A 22,334-nucleotide genomic window follows, 5' to 3' on the forward strand; every position below is an offset into this window, starting at 1 on the left:
CTTTTCATCTCCAAATTTAACGTAAAAAGACGGAAACTTCTACGTAGTTAGTTAAGTTCTAATGTCACTTCTGGGCCACGGTATATACAGCAGTAACGTCTATTTTAACCAAGACTGTACAGTATGTGTGTACATTTTTATCCAAGATATGATTGATCCACTGGTGACTTCCCTTGCGTGGGCAAATTCTGCTACTGTACTTTAGGTTCCCCAGATTCTTTAACCAAATTGGCTTCGAAGGTTGGTATATTTATATTATTTGATACCCTTTTAAGAATAACGTGCGCTCTTACCAATGCGGATCATTCAAATATTGTAAAGCATAGATAGAGTAAGTTAGACTGAGATAAACTTAGATCATTAGAATAGATCGATGTAAACCAAACGCAAAAAAGTGTGTGCCTAACGTTAGGGTATATATACTTATGGAAAACCGAGTAGCATGGTGGTGTGCTAGTAATATATTAGTAAGTAGAATACGTTAATTTGCTTATGCTGTATGTTAGCGTACATAGTTAATACAGCTGCACTGCTTGACACTGCAGTTGACGTTTGTAATGTCAATTGTAATTTGTAACCAATCTTTTTAATGCAATTTTCATTGAACAACCTCTCGACCAACACCTAAATATCTTTCTTCTCTGTTACACTTTCAGATATTCTTGGAATCATGGCTTTGTATCAACTTCTACTCACCTTTCAAGTTGTGTCGTCTTTCTTCCTATTGGCTGACTCATTTACTCCAGACATTGTAAAAGGGATGCTTAGTGTCCAGCCATTACCATCTTTTGGTGATCAAGAGTATGAAATGTCAGCAGCATGTGTAAGGGGAATAGAGAACATGTTCAATAACAGTGATACAGTTATGGGTAAGACATTGTTTTCATGAATATTGAAAGAAACTATGTTTCATGAAATCTTTTGGTAAAAAATTATTCAAAAAGACATACGGTATCTAGTATATTCTTATCATAAAGAAGGGCGATACTATGGTGTATATAATTGTGTTGTCATGATTGCGTCATTGGCCAGCACATGTTAAGTTATGTATGTATGGGTGAGGGCCTCAGCAAGCATAAATTGGTTACATAATACCTGGCTTGCACACAAGATAGCCCAAGATTAACTTTTGAAGATGTCATACTTGATATGTGAATTAAAGTCCCAAATATTGAATACAGCAAGCCTAAAATCGTGTTGGAAGTCAAAGCTAGGTCATTTTGAGACCTAGCTCTGAGATCGTAATGAGTAAACCTAGTGCTCATAGGACACCCCACAAACTTGAAGAGATCTCATAGTACTTCAATATAAATGCCACATTATTTGCAAAAGAAGTCTGATATTTGGCTTGATTATAGAAGACATATCCTTGTCTCCTTTTTATCTATGTAATAAACAGTGTTTACCAAGCATTATCAGATTTCTGGAGGTTTTTCATGATGACACTCAAAGCAACTAAATTATTTCATGTCCGTACAATTGCATGGCTGCAGAAGATGTTAATGGCAGCTGGCAGTGAACACTTTTTGGAAAGAGAGAGAAATGTATTCCACACTGTTAGTTGAAAACCTCTTCTCAATAAATTTTTCCTATAACTAATTTAGGTGTGGTTGATTTAATTATCCTATTTCTAGATAAACCATCTTATTACTCAAGGAAGTTAACTACAGAAGGTGGTATATATGCTCTCATTGTAACAGATGTTCTTAAAAAACCTATACTGTACTAAATATTATTATGATCTTTCTTGATGAAATGTGATGAATTTGCTTATCTGTGTTTACAATTTCATCAAGATATACAACTTTTTATTCTGTGTACTGTATGTATATTATTTTACTCATCTAAGATAAGTGATTTAAATGAAAAGAAAACAATTTTTTTTTTTTGAAGTTTCAAAAAAGTTCAATTGCCATGATAACATAACTCACTCTGTTGTTATCAGATTCATTCACAAATATATGTATAATTTTGGTAAATTCATTTTTCATATCTTCATCATGCAAACTGCTATACAACTGGTTCAGTGATCACTATAAAGGTATGCACAGTCAAAATTCAAGCAATAGTATCATTTTCATTTTTAAGTAAACCACTTATCTGTACAGACATTTCTCTCCTTGATTATGCATTATTGAATACTTTGTTGTAGCTGTAGATGCTATTGGGAAACCAGGAGCAGGATTTCTAGTTGGTAACATCAACATGCTTGGTCAATTTGATGAATGTGGCAGCTTGGAGGATTTTCATTACTGTTTGGTGTTTCTTAACATTACCATAAAGACAACCGCAGTGAGTATCTTGGTCTTGTTATTCATTTGTTATATCTATTCATTCATGCTAGAGCATTTTGGTCAAGTGGTAAAGGCATTGAAACTTGTGATCTAAATGTAAACCCAGGAGTGGCCAGGTTGTCGGTGTGGTGATGCCCATAGGAGGGGGGGAGATAGAGTGACACAAATGACTGAGTCAAGGATTGGTTTACTTGGCAAGCAGTGTATTAACGCTCCCCTCTAGCCAGTTCTAAATGTGAAGAAAACAAGAAAACCACTTGAATAGTTTCTTAAGAAATAAGAAACAGTATAGCCTCACCATTCATCATAGGTAACAATCCTTAAATTTATTAGAAAGAAATTGGAAGACTCCTTTAACACTAGTTACTTAAGCATCTTTACATGAAGTACCTTGCCAATGGATCGAGTAGGATATTTTAACATGAGAATGTTCTTTTAAGTTGGCTGAGTGAGCTAAACTTAACCTGGCCGCAGAACAGTAACAATTAATCTTAGACATATCTAGGTGCTCCTCAGACAAAATGATAACTGGAAAATACAAACAACACATGTGCAGTTTACCCCTTGACATAGGTATCAAATAGAACACCACTGGGGGGGGGGGAGGGTCTCACTTTCATATAACCCTTATCTTTGCTTCCAACTGTATTACCAAACATATTGGGATTTTCCCCTAAATTAAATGGCAGCTCAAATTGAATAAATGTTTGGTTCATTTCAACTCATCCTATACATTACTGAAACAATCCGCTAAGATCCAGTGGGATACAAGTCAGTACCAACGCCTACATGTACCAACACAGTACCAACGCCTACAACGCCTTATGATTGCACACGTGCAACAATAATGTTTAGCGACACATGGGCGCGGCCATTTAAAACAAATGCTTCAGTGAGGACTATCCGAGGACGCTATTAGCGAACACCTCTACAGTCACTAACACATACAGCCTAAGTGTAATTTAACCCGATAGGCTCCAAAGCTTACAATACCCTTGCCAGTCTGGTTATAACCTAAACATGTGGACATATACAAACATAAATATCCCAGAGGGTCATTTGCCATCCGCGAGGCCCATTAAACACTTAGTTTACATAAAATCTCAAGTAACATATATGTAGTAGTAGAAGAAAAATTAGTTCTTTTACTGTAACTTGTTACGCCGTTGGGACAGCGAACGTTACTTGAACTGAACCCAGCTGTTATTACAATCTACTAGCCTACAGTACTAGCAGAATTGAAAAATCCTTTACATCAGCCATACTTACACACATTTGGAATATCAATTTAAAAGCATTATTAATTTTACAATATATGTTTCTCATGCAATACTCATGATCTGTCACTTTGTTTTGTTCCATATAGGCAAACTCAGCCTTTGGTATATGTGCACCAGTAGAATGCAATGAGTATGATATCCTTTTGGGATTTGAAAAATTTATCGGTAAGCTTATTCACAGTTTAATTCTGATAGCTGTTTTTTTTTCCTGAGGGGGGGGGGGGGATTTGGGGGACAGAAGGCAAAATATCTTGTTTATAGCTAAGCAGGAGAATTCTTTCATTTTCCTACATCTGGAAAATTTCATCCCTAGATAAACAATTCAAATGACAAAAATATCTGTATAAAATACAGGGTTTTTGTATTAAGTTCCTTGTTTAGTAGTCCAGAAAAGCTGCAAAATACCCTACAGCATCATGGTGTGATTGCAGAGCCTTCTGTCAAAAACTGCGGTGCAAACACAAAACTGTGGTGCCCAAAATGTGAACTGTACAACACAAAATGATTACATCTTATGCAGCCTGGCCTCAGGGAGCCGCTGTAACTCTTTCAAACCAGTAGAGACATCATGCCTTGTTCCACAGCCATTCATGACTCTGACAGCACTAGACTGTATATCGTAGCATACGCCCATTGAACGTCCCATTGACTTACACACTAGATCACAAATGTAATGTGGTCTCTATGTCTAGGTAGAAGTTCTCACTAGCTAAATGATACGCATCACCGGACAGCTGAAGAGTTGGCCTTTCATGAACTTTCCCCATCATGACCATGCATTTTTTGTCCCATTGACTTACACACTAGATCACAAATGTAATGTGGTCTCTATGTCTAGATTAGAAGTTCTCACTAGCTAAATGATACGCATCACCGGACAGTTGACGAGTTGGCCTTTAATGAACTTTCCCTATCATGACCATGCATTTTTTGTCCCATTGACTTACACACTAGATCACAAATGTAATGTGGTCTCTATGTTTAGATTAGAAGTTCTCACTAGCTAAAAGATACGCATCACCGGACAGCTGACGAGTTGGCCTTTCATATACTTTCCCTATCATGACCATGCAGATTTTGTTTGTCACTTGTTAAACAAAACATCTTTACTAAGTAGTAACCATTTTTTCGAACGCTGCTACTGGGAGGCCTGAAGGGGGTCTAAAATTGCCTCAATTGACCCAATTTTTGCACCACATGTACTCTAGTCATGTTCTTCAACATAACAAGCCACAACAAACCAGATCCTGATTGATAACATATCGAAAAATGAGGGTCTCCTGCACTGCATTTTTGGCACTTTTCCTGAAGAAGAAGAAGACTCGGGCAGATTGATATAGACTCTTAATTGGAGTATGCCACCATATTGGTAATGAGTCTAGCATTAATACCATCGTACAGAGAGTTAAACATACCAATTCTGTTGATAACAAGTGATATTATGAGAGGTTTCACAAGATCAAGAGGAAAAGAAAGTACTTACCTTTTGAAATATATTCACTTTCCTGAAACAGGTGGCAATGGTGGTGTTATTAACCTGTTGATGGAAAGAGAGGTTGGTGGTCAATAATACATCAAGGTTTTTAGCAATACTACAAAGGGAAGTGGAGTACAGGGAATATAAAATCAGTGCACAAATTTTGTGTAGCAGTTTCGAAATCCCTGAATTTCGTGTCTAATAAGATACTACGGTGTCCTGTGTAAAAAAGAAAACTGCTATATGTCTTTGGACTCGCATAGCAATTTGACCACTCTGCATAGCCTTTTAGGATACGATACTGGATAAATGAGTTCGCTGTAGTGGCTTTCAGGCTTAATTGTTAACACGGTCATGGACCCCTACTGTACCAGTCTTCGAATTGACTTGTTACCAAATTAGTAACATAATTCTTAGTTTCATTAGGATTTAGTTTAATAAAGAAATATAAAATATTATAAAATGAATGACTTCATCTTTTGAAATTCTTATCATCACCTTAAAACTTATATTCATATATATTTAACAATGCTGTTCTGGTCGATTTGGTTTGATTTTCCCCAATCTTCCAGATTTTCACACAAAAATTGTGTCTGTAGAACCAGTGAGTCTTCCATCGTGTACCAAGTACCCCCATCGCCCTTTCGATTGGAAGTTTGCATTGACAGTGTGAGTAGTACATAATATTGCTGTGTAAACTGATTTATTGTATAGCATATAAACATAGTAGGCATGGTTTGTCTGCAGGTTGGGGGGTGGGGCGGGCAGGGGGGGTCAAAAGGATGGGGGAAATCTGAAGTAATTAGAGAAAAAAATCCATAGTATCCCCAGCTGTTAAATGATTACTTATCAATTCGCCACCAGAGACACCCCCCCCCCCTCAACATGGCAATGGTTAACCGGTTCAGTTTTGATTATTAGCCGGTGTCCGAAGGAGATAATTGGCCTCCCTCTTAGAATTGTTGTTTCTGCAGAGGTCCATAACAGATAGGTGACATATCCTACCAAACATTTATAGAATTCAATTCAGGATCACTGGCAAATTGGTCAACTTTTCTCTTAAGGGCAAGAGGGGCTCTGGACAGGAGAGGACTAACATTTCAGAGCATTTATTTGCTGTTACTTGGCAATCGTAGCAGCCTAATGACATGTAGTAGAGCATTATCAAAAGTGAAAGGAGATGGCCAAGTTTGAACTATTTTGAGATGTCGTAGACCATTACATACAGTGGTATCATTCCAGGTTGTAATTTATACAACTGTTTAGTTATGAGAAATAACCCTTCAAAATATATGAGAGTCATCACTGAAAGTGGCTGGACTACTTAGTCTAACACACAGACAGGAAATGTCAGGCCTTTATGGCCTCAAATAACATAAGATTCTTAAAATGAATTACAAATTTTTCAAGGATGTTCTATTGATTATATGATAAAAAGAACACATTTTGTTTGTAATATCAAAATTTACATCATCATCATCATCATCAATTTAGCCGTAAGCTTGAGAGCATTCCAGAGATTCAGTTTTTTCTAAAGCTGGCTGTCTTAAAAAATAGCTATAAATGAAACATTCTAACCACTCAAATTGTTCCTCTTCTTTTTTCGACTTAAACATATCAAGACTGAAATTTGGCATTTTGTCACCCTTTAAATTTGATCTGGTTTTATTTTCAGGACCTTTTTTAGTTTGCTGTTTCTCTTAGTGGTTTTATCATCTCTTTACCATGCCTGGTATCACTCTCAAGCCTGTAAGAGTGTACAGTATGCCCCACTTGATGAACAGGGTATATTGCACCAAAATGAAACTAATTCACCCGAGCAAGTGTTGCCAGATGCCGTAGGAAGTATCACATCCGGTCCATCACAAGGTGGGAACTTCAATATAGATCATTCTAATTAGTATTACAAAATATATACAAACGTGCGTAGCTTTCTGTCACGTGGGTTGCTTCAGTGATTGAACGAATTGATGAATGAATGAACAGTTTCCTAATACAAAAAGTAGCATTGGTTTCTATTTAATCCTTGTAATTTCATTAAGTATATATACGTATATGTTTGTGAGCTTCCAATACCTTTCACCTGTATACAAATGTTTTTAGTACCTAACAGTTAATGAACTGAAACTGTAAACGTTTGTTTACAGGGACATTTTCATTTGAAGTCTTATTTAGGCACAAGTTATGGGGACATTATAGGGATCGAAAAGGTCTGCCAAAGGAATTTGTTAAATTTTTTTGTACTTTCATAGAAATACTTACTAAAAATCAATTTAAGTTGAAGTCAGTTTAGAAATAAACACCATCCAACTGATTTATAGTACATTCCTCTGTCTCTGTTTTTGGTCAAGAATTGGGACAATTACCATCAAGGAGAGACTTAGGTAAGTCACTAAGTTCTATGATTTGTGCATGACGTGAAAACCTTAGAATAATTATTCATGAAAGAAAATATTTGAAATATAAATCATATTTTTGAATTCTGCTTTTTGACTTGATTTATGACTAATTGTAATTTGGCATTGAAAACATAAAACAAACAAACACTTTTCTGGGCGTTATGCAAATGGGATATGCATAAATTTGAATCTAATTATTTTGAAGCATCCCATTCCTTACATTAGCTTGAGATAATAAACTGAAATTGAACTTCTGGGATTCTTATGTAAAGAAAGTTTAAAGAAAGTAAGTCAGAGAAATTGTGAAGAGAAATACCATCAATGTATTAATGATGCTTATTTCTATTTGTTTTGTTTTGTTTCTGGAATTGCAAAGATTTGATTAAGTTGGGATTCAAACAAAATTAATCTTAGTCAAAAAAGAGACCTCAATTGAAATGCTATATGGAAATTTCAGTAAACACCTAAAGAAACCCACTTTGCAGTGATCGCTTCTCAGCCTTTTGGCGAAGATCATGTGTAGCATTATGTTCCCCTTCTATCGGGGAAACTTGATACACACCTGACGATGATCACACAGTCTTGATGCAAGGGGACTGGGGTTGAGAGCAGATAAGTCATTCGGTTGTTTGCTTTATCGTGCCCAGGTTCTTTCCTTGGCGACTTTTCTTTAAAAGTACCACTTTACAGTGTTCAAACTTCATTTTATTGTACTATGGTAGCAATATTGATTGTTAGCAAAAGGTCCTCCCCCCCACACCCCCCTCTTAGTTCAGTGTGAAAAATATGTATGCAAATTATTGACACATTAATAAAAATATTGTTCCTGAGCTGATCAAAGGTAACTGTCATGTCATCAATATTTAAACATACCCTTTCTATCACCCCTCCCCATGGGCGGCGATCATGGGGGACATTGGGGGGACATGTCCCCCCAATATTTGAAACAAATCGCCGCCCCTGCCCCTCCCTGTTTATCTATACAACTTAATTAGTTTCTTCTCAAAGCTCTCTGCTTCACTTCACTATATTAAAATTTGTACTACATGCAACATTAACCCCTCTCCTTCTTATCTTACTGCTTCGTCCATTTTGCCTTCTCTCCAGGGACGGGTTTGACGACTTTCCACAAAATTATCTTCAGCTTTGCACTGCCTCATAATCTACCAAAGCTGTTGTCAGGGACTGTGACCAATGACAGCATACCGTGTATCCATGGCGTCCGGGTTATCAGTATGCTCTGGGTCATTCTGGGTCATGTCTTTGTTTTCATCCTGCCGACTTCATTGAGTAAGTCATAAATGAAGGAGATTCATTGAACTATTAAAACAGTACCAAATTTTTGATGACCACTTTCAGCAGTAGTATCGAACGCAGAGATTTTCTGATCAGGATACTTTCCATTTTAAATGATTTACTTGTTATTGTCAAATTCAAATGTCTCTATAGTTTTCTTCACTCGGAGATCACCTCTGATAGGGAGTAAATTAACAATTCCATTTGATTCCAACAATCTTCCTTGTCCAGCCCTTCGTTTTTTTTTTTGGTTGCATTAACGTTCAACATAGACATCAAGTTTCGATTAACATACTATTAAATGTAGTATCCTGATTATTTGAAATCAGTTTTGACAGCTTGATTGATATGGCCAGGCCTTGAAATTCAGGCTATTTTATACTGGCTGAATGTACATGGATTTCTCTGTTTGCCAGTCGAGCGAAAATTGGGCAGTTGCATTGTCCTGCCAGTGGACAGTGAGAACATACACATTAAAATCAATATACAGTAACTGGCGCGTGCTATAAGTCAAGGAGAATGCAAGTACAGTAGGGCGTTGATAATAAGCCAGTAGATATTTTAAGTACTTACATTTTTTTTTAGCAAGTGGCAATTGTTGTGGAATTGGAGGATGCATTGCATTGGAATTCATAATCTTAAACCAATCCTTGGAATTAACTCAGAATGGTGATCGTCGGACTCAATTCCTCTATGGACTCTAATGGATTGGTTTATTCAGTTTTTGCAAATTATGGATTTAAGAAAGTTATTTCATTCCTTATGATGCTTCAAAGGAAGAGAAGAAACTATGTTACTGTTAGATGAAAGTCCCAACTCAATAATAGCTTCACTAACTCTAGATGTGGTTTACTTGAAGTTTGACTATTTTCCCTAGAGAAATTTGTCCTTTCCCACAGAAAGTGGATAATAGCTAGTACATGGTCTGTGATTTCATCATGGCAGATAGCTTATCAAACGTTTCATTGTTGATATTGTAGTTGATTGGTCCTTGAAATGTGACACATTGGAACGGTTTGCTCAGTTGTCATTGCTCTCTTCATTTCATTTCAGTTTTTGAAGAATATTATTTGTACGTTGCAAAAGAATTAAGAACAAAGACATTTTTTCAGTTCCATTTGCCGTGATTACATTTATGTAATGTATGCTGTAATTGGGGAGATTAATTCATAAGGTATCCCTCAAATTTGAAACAAAATACTATCAGGAGTTGGTTCTTATACCAAAAGATGCAAAGCATTTCCATGCCGTAATTTTGTTAAACAACAAACTTCACGCCACAAGAACATCCCTTTATATGATAAACCCTGTTAGAAAAGAGTTGACCATATTTGATGTCTTTATTTTGCATAATAGTGAATCCCTTGACAGCTATATCCTGGCTCTCAAGATACGGATTCCTGGCAGTATCAAATGCATTCTTCTCGGTGGATTCCTTCTTTTTCTTAAGGTAATTATTGCTACTAACACTGCTTTTCATTGCTGAAACATATATATATATATATGCCGTGGTCTTTAGGTTTAGTTCAGTGGCAATTTTGGTCAATGGCAATAACACGCAAATTTTCAATTGAATGATTTTGTATATATATATATATACATATATATATATATATATATATATATATATATATATATATATATATATACATATACATATATATATATATATATATATATATATATATATATATATATATATATATATATATATATATATATATATATATGTATATATGTATATATATATTTACATATTTAGATAGATATTTTGTTACCTGTTCTTTCATTGTTCAGCAGACAGTATCTGCAGTTGTACAGACATTTACCTGACATCTTTGTAAAACTTATTCAGTGAAAACTAACTCTACTAGCTGCTACAATGGTTAACACTCACAATGTATGCTAATGAATGGCAAAGAGATGAAACTTTCATCAAGGTCTCGAGCCCTAGCTAACTTGGGCTCAGCAAAGCTATCTGTAGTTTGACCGTCTTTATTTATTTATTTTTTTTTTATTTATTTATTTTGTCGCTTTGGCTGTAGTGGCCTACTAGTGACTTACCTGACGCTAAAGCAAATGAAGAAAAAACAAGGACGAATCCCGTGGCATTGGTTCTATTTCCATCGATACTGGAGGTGAGTATGCAATGCCTGTGTTTATCAGAGTTTTAACAACCGTGACTTTTTTTTTCTTGCAGCATGTTGAAAGAGTAAAAATTGCCAAGGCCTACCCACCAGTTTAATAGCACTGGAAAGTGTTAGGCATTGTGCATTAAGTTCATGTTAGTATCCTCTGGGAGTTCAGTTGGAATGGAGTTTGTAAAATTTGGTATGTAACCAGCTATCAGTCACTGGGGAGGCAACACTGGAACGAAAAAAATTTGAAGAGCCTACCTATGGATGAACTGCATCAAGAATTAAACTCACATGTTAGTATAGGGCTACCATACGTCCTCATCAAATAGAATTGTCCCGTTTATTACAACGAAAAAATTAATCTCCCGCCCGCAAACTCAATTGTCCAGGTTTTGTAATGTCTTTCTCATGTTCCAAAATATCAGTGTCTTTACGAAATAAAAAAAAGTGCTTTATGTTGTATGCATCATTATACGTGACCATTTCGGAAGCATGATATTATCCTTTTTGAACACACAGATGTGATTGATAGATGCATATTAGCCACACAAGCTTGGCGGGAAATGCCATGTACCCCTACCTTAAAAGTCTAAAGATATTCTGCAAAGGGGGAGGGATAAGATGAGGTAAACCCTACAAGATAACAGACCCTCTCACTTTGTGATAGCAGTAGTAAGAGACAAATTCCAGAACATGTTTCATCACTTTGTCATAAGCACTAGAAACTCAATGTTTGCAACCACATGTAGTACCTCGTATTTAAATTACAGTGTTGGGTGTAGTCAGTTATTTGTGGATCAAGATGCCTTGATCCAGTTTCAGTGGAGAATACAGCTTTCAGATCTATAGACAAGAGCTGAAGAAACGGTTAACAAATGTTCATTTTCTCCTTTAGACTCACTCCAGCATTAGCTGTGACTATGCTCTTCTATGTCTACATCGTTCCTTACTTTGGCGACGGACCCTACGCCCAAGTTTTTGCCGCCCGGCCAAACTGTCCAAAGTACTGGTGGGCAAATCTGCTGTACATTAACAACTTTTATCCCCAGAGTGCAGAGATGGTGAGAACCTATTATCGTTCTTGTTATTGTGGGATTCCAAGCTGTCGTTATGTTGTTTGTCAATTTGCACCAAATAAACCGACACCTTATTTGGAACAGACTGGGGGGGGCATGACTATATCAAGGTTTTTGAAAATAGCTCCAAAGTTTTAGAACAGGACTTGAAGCCATAGTGATGTCAGGATTATAAGTCATTTTTTCTCTACCAACTGAGCTGTTCAGCCCTTTAGTTGGTGGCAGTCTCTGTAGAACTGTTTCTTTTCTAGAGGGCACTTGTCAGATGCAGTAGTACCTTGCATATCAGGGACCCCACATCCCCTTTAAATAACCAGCAATCACAGAAAGCGACAGGGAAGAGATTTGAACAAAATAAATCAAATAAAATAAGAACAGATAATATGAAACATTCAAGAATTTCCTGTCAGTTTTGTTAAGCATTCAGAAGGCACAACAGCAGTAACTGGGTTTTATTTGTATTTCAGTGCATTAGGATTCATTTATGTTGTTAGTCTATGATGTCATAGAACATGTGTATGTTGGTGGTCTATAATTGTTATTGATTGATTGATTGATTGGTTGATTGAATGGTAAGTTTGAACATTCTGTATGTTGCCCATGACTGTGCATATTAGTAGGTGTGATAATCACCTGGTGATTGTTGTATAATGACAGAACACTAACATGCGTGGGTAATAATAAAAGTAGGGTGAACTGAGCAAGCAATAATAGATTGTGTGTGTGGATTTTTTTTAAATTTATTTTCATGAAGTGACATAAGGTTAGGTTTGAAATGTGGGAAATGATTTATATTTTCATCACCAATATCCTGACACAATCTTTTTACCTTCAATCATATAGGTTAGGTTTTGTATATGGCTAATGATGTGTATTTTTTTTTATCATCATCAGAGGAACCCAAAGACTAACTATTTCCCCATTAAATGTATCGGTTTGGTTTGGTATCTGATTATTGATATGCACATTGTATCGTCTGGGTACACTGAAACTCCATCTACTCTCTCCCAATATTTTATATAGGTTTGGTCTAAAATTCGACAGTAGTATATATGCAAATTCCATATTATTTTTCTATCATCAAGGTGAGCTCATTATCAGATATTGTTCTCTTCTAGACGATAAGGTAGGTCTGGTATCTGAAAATGGTGCACGTTGTTTCATAATCACTTTATACTTAACTGCACCAATTTGCGTTCTACCTTCACCAGTGTATAGGTTGGGTCTGGTATCTGGCCAATGACATGCAGTTTTTTATCATCAGTCCTATCATCTTGGTTCCTCTGTACTTGTAAGTTCTTTCACTTTGTGTTGTAGAAAAAGTAACAAACAGTAGGTTAACAGTGCTTGAGTCTTCATCGTTTGTAACTGTCTCATGAAAAACTGTGTAATGTTAAACTTCTGAGGAACATGTGGTTCCTCTGTACTTGTAAGTTCTTTTGCTTTCTGTTGTAGAAAAAGTAAAAAACAGGTATACGTGAGTCTACATCTTTTGTAACTGTCTCATGACAAACTGTGTAATGTTTAACTTCTGAGGAACATGTGGTTCCTCTGCACTTGTAAGTTCTTTTGCTTTCTGTTGTAGAAAAAGTAAAAAACAGGTATACGTGAGTCTACATCTTTTGTAACTGTCTCATGACAAACTGTGTAATGTTTAACTTCTGTGACCAACCTTCAAATTTCCCTGGTTACTAGGGTTACAGTATGTCCCGACAAATTTGGATTGTATATTGTAAATGTATTGTACTGCTAGCAAACCAAATTGTACCAATTTTGTTGAGCTCTTTGTGACATTTGACATTATCACTAAAAAGAGGGCACATGTAATTCACATCACTATACGTGTGATCATTTTCGAAAGAATGATTTAATCTATTTCAACACAGAACTATGATTGATGGATGCATATTAACCCCCCCCCACCCCACCCCATTAGCTTGATGGGAAAGCTGTGTAATGTGAGCTAACATAGTTGCAACAAATCTAACACTACCATTAATGTAGCTTCTTTGCGATATAAGTACTTTAGTAAGGTTAGATATAAAGTCATTCAGTCCGTGTGTTTGTTGAAACTGTAAATGCAGTGTCCCACTATTCAAGCAAAGACATATGTTACTTTAATTGTTAACAATACTTTAATGTCAATAATTTTATAAATTACTATTCCTAGGATTTTTTGCCCCCTCCATTTTTAAGAGATTGCTGTTATTCATTATGAAACTTGAATAGTTGTCCATACAGGGCAAAGTACATGACCTTATCCAGTGATACCTTATCAAATACAGTTGATAAAATGGATTAAGCAGCCTGTGTATCTAATTTTAAGTGAACTTTGTAACTTTAACATGTATGCCTTGTCCATGAAATTTTCTTTCTAAAATTAATCAGTTTAATCTTTTTTATCTGTTTTTAATTGATTCATTGATTTTATTTTATACCAGCATCCCATGGATTGGACTGTCCCTCATCACAGTGCTTTGTGCGATAAGTATTCTCATCACGGGTATTCTGGGTGGTATCCACAACTTTCCTCCCGGATCCAGCGCTTTGTTTACACCGTAAGTGAATTCCTCATTGCCTTAGCGACACCTGCGTAATTGGCTTCCTCATTGTTAACGTCCCGCAACTGTCCTGCTTGAGTGACTTTTCAACTGTCATAGCAACATTGCCATAAGTAACATCTCTGTTGTCATAGTGACATCTCTGTAGTGAGTTCTTCACTCTCATAAGGACACTTGTGTAACTGACTTACCCATTTGCGTATGAACACATACATAAGTGACATTCATTTTTGCATAGTGACACTGATCAGTAAGAATGCTTCCCCATTCCAATCCGAAGGCAAAAATTCCTCCATTTTTATTTTAGAAAAACAAGTCTTAATTCGTCGCAAGGGACCAGTCTCTCAATTAGAACGATTGAAATATGGATATGTAAATACCTGCAAAAGCCTGTATTTTGAGAATACACCATTGTCATAGTAACACCTGCCAAGACCTTTTTGATTGTTTTCTTCTCTTCTCATTAATCAAAACTCATTCTCGTTTACATTCAACGAAATTGTCTCTCCAAATGACAGTGGTTTTGCCATTTTGTGGTGACAACATGAATGCATATCTTGGCTTTGTCAGACTGTGCCTCACAATACATCACATTTAATTTAACTGCTTCCTAATTTCTCTGTGAGTTGAAATATAGGCCAACCTTTTCTTGATAGTGTGATATCTTTGTTAGAGATAGGGAAGAAAAGGGGAACGTCATTTTCATATTGGATGATCAATTTCGATTTTGAGTTTCATATTTAATGTTTCTATTGAAAACATTTATTTCATTTGCAGACCTACAGATGACCATGCCAACTTTATAGAAGTCATCTACTACAAGCCTTACTGCCGTATCGCCCCCTACCTGGTTGGAATGATCGTTGGTTATGTATTCTACAAGTACCCCAAGAAATCAGTCAAGATTCACTGGGTGAGATATGCAGTAATATACTCTTAAGGACAAATATTTGTTCCCTAAAAATGTACAGAAAGATAGGACAAGTCGGACCATTTATTAAGGGGGGCAAAATCTGTTTCTTTGCTACATAAAGCAGGGCACCAGTGGTGTACTTTGTTGCAGCCTGTTATAGTGGAAGATGGAAAAATTGTTCCTATTTTTGTAAGTCATTCTGGTGGTTTATGCCAATCTGAATTGTCTACTAAAAATGAAGAAACAATAGGAAATATTAAGAAACATTTACCAAAGAATGACAATTCCTAATCATATAATCAGTTCAAAGCTTTGCCAAATATAGCACCATTTGACATCTAAGCCACCTTACATACAAAAAAGTTTCCCCTTAGACCCCTCCCCCCCCAGGACAGCATCACCTGTGGTGACAACAGAAGGATACGCCCCGCCAAATATTCTAGGAAAGCCACTGCATGGCACCGATTTTCGTGTGGTCTAGTTTTGGATTCTCTGTTACACTGTGAATCAGTAAGATCTTTTCTTACCAGTGATAGTATGGTGGAAACTGTATATTTGCATGTCTCCTACAGTGTTATACATATATGTAGCCACACTGATCGACAATGTAGTTTGCCGTGTAAAAAAGTAAAATTCTAACCACTTTTTAAATTCAATATTAATCTAAGAAGCCTAATGAATAAACAGCTACAATCAATACAGCGAAAATAAGGGAAGATCAATTGTGTATCATGAGGCACTTTCGAGAACTATTTTACCCATTTTCTGGAATTAATACAATAAACTTTAAAGCATGAGCGAAGTACAGGAAATTTTGTCTACGAACTTATCAATGCAGTTTGACTTCCGACCTTTACACGTATTATTCCTTCTATTTCAAAGAATTATTCGAAGAATGTTTCACATAACAATGGTGTTTTTGTGTAACTTGATATTAAAATAAAGCTTGATAATCCAACTGATTCAATGAGATGATGACACTTGGATTTTTCTTCTCTCTCCTGTTCTCTCTTCCTTGTTCGGTACATTTAGATTGTTGCTCTGATATCTTGGGTCTGTGCCTGTGGTCTAGGCTACGCGTGCATTTATTCAATTTATCCCAACATTAATGGACATCCCTGGTCTGCGGTAGGGAACGGTTTCTACCAAGGACTGGTCCGTTGTGCCTGGGGTATCTTTCTAGCTTGGGTTGTATTTGCCTGTCATTATGGTTATGGGGGTAAGTTATTTCATGAATTCTTAATTTGTTGCTATGAGTGTCCATCCCCCTTATTTTTTCTCTCTCCTCTCTCAAGGGAGCTCGGAGGGAGAGTGGGAACATAGATCTTTCAAAGTTTATGTGATTACTTGCCAAATGTGAAAGATTCTATGTCATGGGGAGTACCAGAACTGTGTTGAAATTATCGAAGGTCAGAGGTCAACAGAGGTCAACAGGTCAAAATATGAAAAGCTTGCAAAAATGATAACTTTAGAAGTATAAAGCGTGGATGAACTTCACAGTTGGTCTGAAGAGCTTCATTTATGACTACAAGAGGTCAACAGAGGTCAAATTCTGTAAGATACACTCAAAGAGTATAACTTGCTTGCACTTCATACCTGGTATGTAGATCCCATTCAGTGAGGACAAGACCCCTATTAAAATTGTTGTGAATCAAAAAGTCATTTTGAGGTTAACAAAACCTGATTGCAACCTTGTAAATACACAAACTCCTAAAGTAAAATATATGTGTTTAATATGCAGGTCCAAATAACACCTTGCTTCTAACTCATTAATAGTTACCATTTGGTTCAGCACATGTACTATTCCATATAAAATTTGGCAGGGAATCACTATAATAATAAAGGCCAGTTGGCCCTCCGGTTCAATTTAGTCTAATTTTTGCTAGGAGATGAATCGCATCCCCAGCAGACTCCATTTTGTTTCACTATGGCAACAAGCCACAAGAACCCTTTCATAACGGTTGTCACCCAACTAAATGACTAATTTAATTTACTGATGAAAATTAGTCACTTGAAAGTATTTTCAACTAATTGTTATCGTTTGTCTGTTTCATGATGTTCCTTCTTGTTTGCTCTAGGTTGGGTGAATTCTTTCCTCGGCCACCCTGCATGGGCTCCTTTCGGTAGACTCACCTACACTGCCTATCTGTTACATCCAATAGTATTAACGATATTCACTATGCAAATAGCCACACCAACGTTCGCGTCTATGACAGAGATGGTGAGTGCAATTTTTCTTTCATCTCACTCGTCGAAACTAAATATAGAGATCCAATCGGCCAGTCATCTGCAATGACACAAGTTTGAAGTTTTGGAAGTTAAGTTCAAAAGTAGTTTCGCTTACATTAGTAACTCGTTCATCAATAAACATGCAGCATTGCAAGAAGTCATTACTGGAGTCACCACCAAAGTTTGAAAAAAGGAAGTGTCTGATAGATCTGTCCATTTATCTCTATAGAAATATAGACTTGACTTGACTCAAGTCCATGACTTGACTCATGTCCATGACAAGTCCATGACTTCACCCTCTTGAAATCCTACAAAAGAAAGTCATTCGTCATATAACCCATTCTGAATATCGTGAACACACCAGCTCACATTTCAAATTGCTCAACTTATTAAAATTTAGCGATATTATTAGGCTGAATGTAGCCACATACTCTTACAAGGCTTGGAATGGCTTACTTCCATGACTTCTTCACTAGTAACAGTGCCATACATAGTCACCGCACTAGATGTGCCGGTCAAGCACACCACAACTTATGCAATACAACATTTGGTATGTTAAGTTTAGAGAATCGTGCTATAAGGACATGGAATTTTCTTACAGCTACTTTAAAATCTAAACCATCTAAAGTAACATTGAGAAATACGCTAAAGAAATTTAAGAAGTAATTTCTCAGTATTGATACATCGTTTATATTGTATCTTATAAATTATTCCTTATAAAGACATTAATTTTATTTTCATTTATGTATATACTTTTTTTCTTTGGAAGCCCTTTACTTTGTTAAGCCTGTATTGGTTTTTTAAAGAACTTCCCTCCACATTTATATATTTATTATGTGTGGAAAATCAAATAAACAAACTCAAAATCAAGAAAATCACTAATAATGATTCAACTCGACCTTAAAATGAACATAGTGATACTTTACATTTCTGAAAAGAAGAACCACACTGAGCAGCAGACAGTTTCATTGCAAGGTGTGTTTGTACTGCAGGCTGCTAACAAGAAACCTAAATAGAAACTAGGCTAGAAAACTGTGTCATTCAGTTCAGCACTTTCATATGATCAACTTCAATTGCAAAATTCAAGGGGAGAAAAAAAGAAAACAAACTGTTTTAATAATCTTTGTATCATTTTTCCCTAAAAAGTGAAAGTAATAATATTTCTGAAGTGTTCTAAGAAAGAAAAGCAAAAAGGTTTGAATTTGAATTTTGAATTTGAATTTATTTATTTATTGTCCACAATCCGAAATTCGCCTTACACAGGTCGTAAACCAAAAAAGAAAAGAAAAGCGATAGTATAAGTATCAATAGACTGTGATACACATACAGTAATACAAACATATATACTGCAAGTCTTACAAATAAGAAACTTATCTTCTCACTTGTGAATTCAATATATGGATAGAGTTAGGCACAAATGAGTATCTGAGGTTTTCCATATTTACTTTGTAATGTACTATTTTTCTAATCCTACAACCAACTATGTGCTTCCTTCTTTCAGGTTTTTATCTACTCTGGAGGGGCTCTCCTCTCGTACGGCTGTGCAGCCATCTTTTCTCTGATGTTGGAGTTTCCATTGGTTGGTCTGGAGAAGTTGTTCATTCCCAGAAATTAAGGAGATTTGGAGGATTGCAGATCATCTCGATATGACCCAATTGTCCCTGCCCCCTCCCCACCCCCACTAAAGGATCCACTCCAGCAGTGAGGGTTGTGAAAGGGGTTGAACTATTTTGTACCATTGATGAGCAATTCAACCTTCAACCTTTTCTTCTCGTCTTCAAATATCATAGTGCTCAGTTATTCCTAGTTGACAGAAAATCATAAAATGTGTGTTGTTATGGGCATTCTCTCTTTGATCTTTTTGCATTACTAAGAGGGGGGGGGGGTTTGGGGGGGTAGAACATAAATGTTCAAATTATTCTGTAGTTGTTCTGATATGCTGCTGTGTGTGTAAGGGTACAACTGGGCTACCTATAGTTTGATATAACAGTGTACAGCAATTTAATCATTTGTACATTTGTGGGTAAGATATTCATTGTGGGGACAATATTTTTACGTACTGTACAATAATGTCATACATCAAAGCACTTTTACCGACAGGTTCTCTCAGTAGTGCTTTGAAGCGTGATATGAGGGAACAGTTAATAGAATTAGGAAATTGTTCAGCTGGAAAAAAACTGCCCGGAAGAACGCTACCAAGCATGCAGGTGGAAGTTTCATGCCGTAAAATTGAATGATATTATTCAAAGATCAACTTTCAATGGATCAGGGAATTTTTTAACTGTTTTGTGAATGGGGTTGAACTATTTTGTACCATTGATGAGCAATTATACCTTCAACCTTTTCTTCTCTTCTTCAAATATCATAGTGCTCAGTTATTCCAAGTTGACAGAAAATCATAAAATGTGTGTTGTTATGGGCATTCTCTCTTTGATCTTTTTGCATTACTAAGAGGGGGGGGGGTTTGGGGGGGTAGAACATAAATGTTCAAATTATTCTGTAGTTGTTCTGATATGCTGCTGTGTGTGTAAGGTTACAACTGGTCTACCTATAGTTTGATATAACAGTGTACAGCAATTTAATCATTTGTACATTTGTGGGTAAGATATTCATTGTGGGGACAATATTTTTACGTACTGTACAGTAATGTCATACATCAAAGCACTTTTACCGACAGGTTCTCTCAGTAGTGCTTTGAAGCGTGATATGAGGGAACAGTTAATAGAATTAGGAAATTGTTCAGCTGGAAAAAACTGCCCGGAAGAACGCTACCAAGCATGCAGGTGGAAGTTTCATGCCGTAAAATTGAATGATATTATTCAAAGATCAACTTTCAATGGATCAGGGAATTTTTTAACTGTTTTGTACTTTTGACTAATTTCTAAATTACTTAAAATTGAAGGATATGATTTGTTTTAAAATATTGGTAAATTATAAATTTGTTATTAGTGCCAAACTGCGTGCAATTGTAGACAAAAAAATTGGTTTCTTCGAACGGAGTGTACGAACTTGGATTTTTTTTTTTCATGGACAAACAACTCAGCAAAAGTTTGAGCTATGCTGAATAAAATCAAGCTTGTTAAAAAAAAAATGTTAAAGAATTATAACCAAGCTAGCTTTATTAATTGAGGTTGGCTGAATTTAACCCACACAAAAGGGCTGGAATGCTGGCCACTGGATAAGATTTTTATACGGTGAGATAGGCGTAGTGCTTTTTTATTACTAAATTTTTTAAGGTTTTGTTATTTGTTTTGTGAATCATATTTTGCCCAAGTTTCAGAGATAGCTTTACAGTGTTTAGATGAAAATGAATATTTTGTATAATTCTGAAAAGTTTCACAATTGCCAAAAACCAAAGTCAAGAAGACACATTTTGTCATTTACAAAGTTTTTACATGTATCCTTTACTAAATTGGCAATACATACAAATATAAATAATTATTTTTTATTTTTTATCAACAAGTAGGTTTATTTTAAGTGAAATAAGTGACTGTTGAATTAATTTGAGAGTCTGTTAAAACGAGGCTGGGGTGTATAACACCCCACCAGGAGGAGGATTAAATCTGTTGTTTTTCTCTCCTTTACTCTTTTTGCTTTTCATTTTACTTTTCTTTATTTGCATCCAACATTTAGTACCACTCCAAATATTATTATGCATTGCTGATCATTCCTAAGAGACATAACATATTTTGTCATGCCAAGAGGTTACAATTAAACTTACAATTACAAATCCTTAAACCTGAAGAAGTAAATGCAAAGTCTAGGCTGACTTTATTATTTTCAACGTTATTCAGTTCTCCGGCAAACACGTCTAGTTCTGATTTTTGTCTACTTCAAATTATTATGAAATTATTATTTTAAAATTATGAAATTATTATTTTGGTGAAAACCAATCATTTTAGTTAAGTTTCTTATGACTGCAATAGATGTGTAGTTCTAACTTGTAAGTTTTAAACTCTTCCTGGGTTAATTAATCTGGGCATTATTTTTTTGGTTGGGGTTTTTTTTTTCTTTGTGATGTGATTTCTTCTGATGAGTAAATAATAATACCAAATGGTATTCTTCATAAGCTCTATTTGAGCAGTACCTCTTAAGCTTTTAACCAAAATTAAACTTAAGGAACAATAATATCGTAAAATTTTTAAATGTGTTTCTTCTTTCTTGTTTATGTTTTTGTTATTGCCATCAGATGTTTGTACCAAAGTAGAAGTGATGAGTGAAGTTTCTGTTTGGTTCAGTTCATTTTTTTTTAACATTATACAATAACAAACATATTTAGTGAGAACTAGAATGAGCAATGACAGTAAGTGAACTGTAAGGAACCCTTGTGGGCTTGACAAGTAGACCACTCCCAAACAAGAAAAAGAAAGTAAACAACCAACGATGGTAAATAAATCTTACCATCCCACTTCCACCTACCCCACCTCCCCCCCCCCCCCCAACACACACATAAACAAATTGAATAAGAGAATTGGTATAACATGGGCCAATCTTTGATAGTTTGAAGGGAGTGGATTGAACTGGCTTTTGCCTTTGTTTGAATAATGAAGGGATTCAAATGCATCTTAGCACATTTTCCTCATGTCTCCCCCACCCTCTCCACACTACCCTCTAAACACACCGTTGAGGTTGAAGTTTTACTATTTAGATGGTAGCGAGTTGAAATTTCTC

The 22,334-nt window shown here is 35.8% G+C and overlaps 1 protein-coding gene across 3 annotated transcripts; it reads left to right on the forward strand.

The window, feature by feature from the left end:
• Positions 1-89: 89 nt before the first annotated feature.
• LOC139960357 (nose resistant to fluoxetine protein 6-like) lies at positions 90-21,809 on the forward strand. Of its 3 annotated transcripts, none has more exons than XM_071958673.1 (17): positions 90-240; positions 657-869; positions 2,153-2,292; positions 3,661-3,739; positions 5,624-5,720; positions 6,727-6,920; positions 7,403-7,435; positions 8,558-8,740; positions 10,103-10,196; positions 10,792-10,884; positions 11,780-11,945; positions 13,172-13,251; positions 14,402-14,518; positions 15,299-15,434; positions 16,467-16,653; positions 17,513-17,655; positions 19,165-21,809. In XM_071958673.1, exons 2-17 carry the CDS (start codon positions 671-673, stop codon positions 19,276-19,278), a joined length of 2,055 nt encoding a protein of 684 aa, XP_071814774.1. In that variant the 5' UTR covers positions 90-240; positions 657-670; the 3' UTR covers positions 19,279-21,809. The 3 variants fall into 3 exon arrangements, with proteins under 3 accessions (XP_071814774.1, XP_071814789.1, XP_071814782.1); XM_071958681.1 differs by lacking the exon at positions 90-240 and adding an exon at positions 312-331; XM_071958688.1 differs by lacking the exon at positions 7,403-7,435 and having other exon boundaries at positions 91-240.
• The last annotated feature ends 525 nt before the right edge of the window (positions 21,810-22,334 follow it).

The sequence above is a fragment of the Apostichopus japonicus genome, chromosome 3 (genome assembly GCF_037975245.1).
Source record: "Apostichopus japonicus isolate 1M-3 chromosome 3, ASM3797524v1, whole genome shotgun sequence".
In the NCBI taxonomy this organism is placed as follows: Eukaryota; Metazoa; Echinodermata; class Holothuroidea; order Aspidochirotida; family Stichopodidae; genus Apostichopus; species Apostichopus japonicus.

Coding starts and splice junctions, on each gene's coding strand:
- LOC139960357 (XM_071958673.1), top strand. CDS start 671: ATGGCTTTGTATCAACTTCTACTCACCTTTCAAGTTGTGTCGTCTTTC. Junction 2,293..3,660: donor TTACCATAAAGACAACCGCA/GTGAGTATCTTG, acceptor TGTTCCATATAG/GCAAACTCAGCCTTTGGTAT. Junction 6,921..7,402: donor CACATCCGGTCCATCACAAG/GTGGGAACTTCA, acceptor TTTTTGGTCAAG/AATTGGGACAATTACCATCA.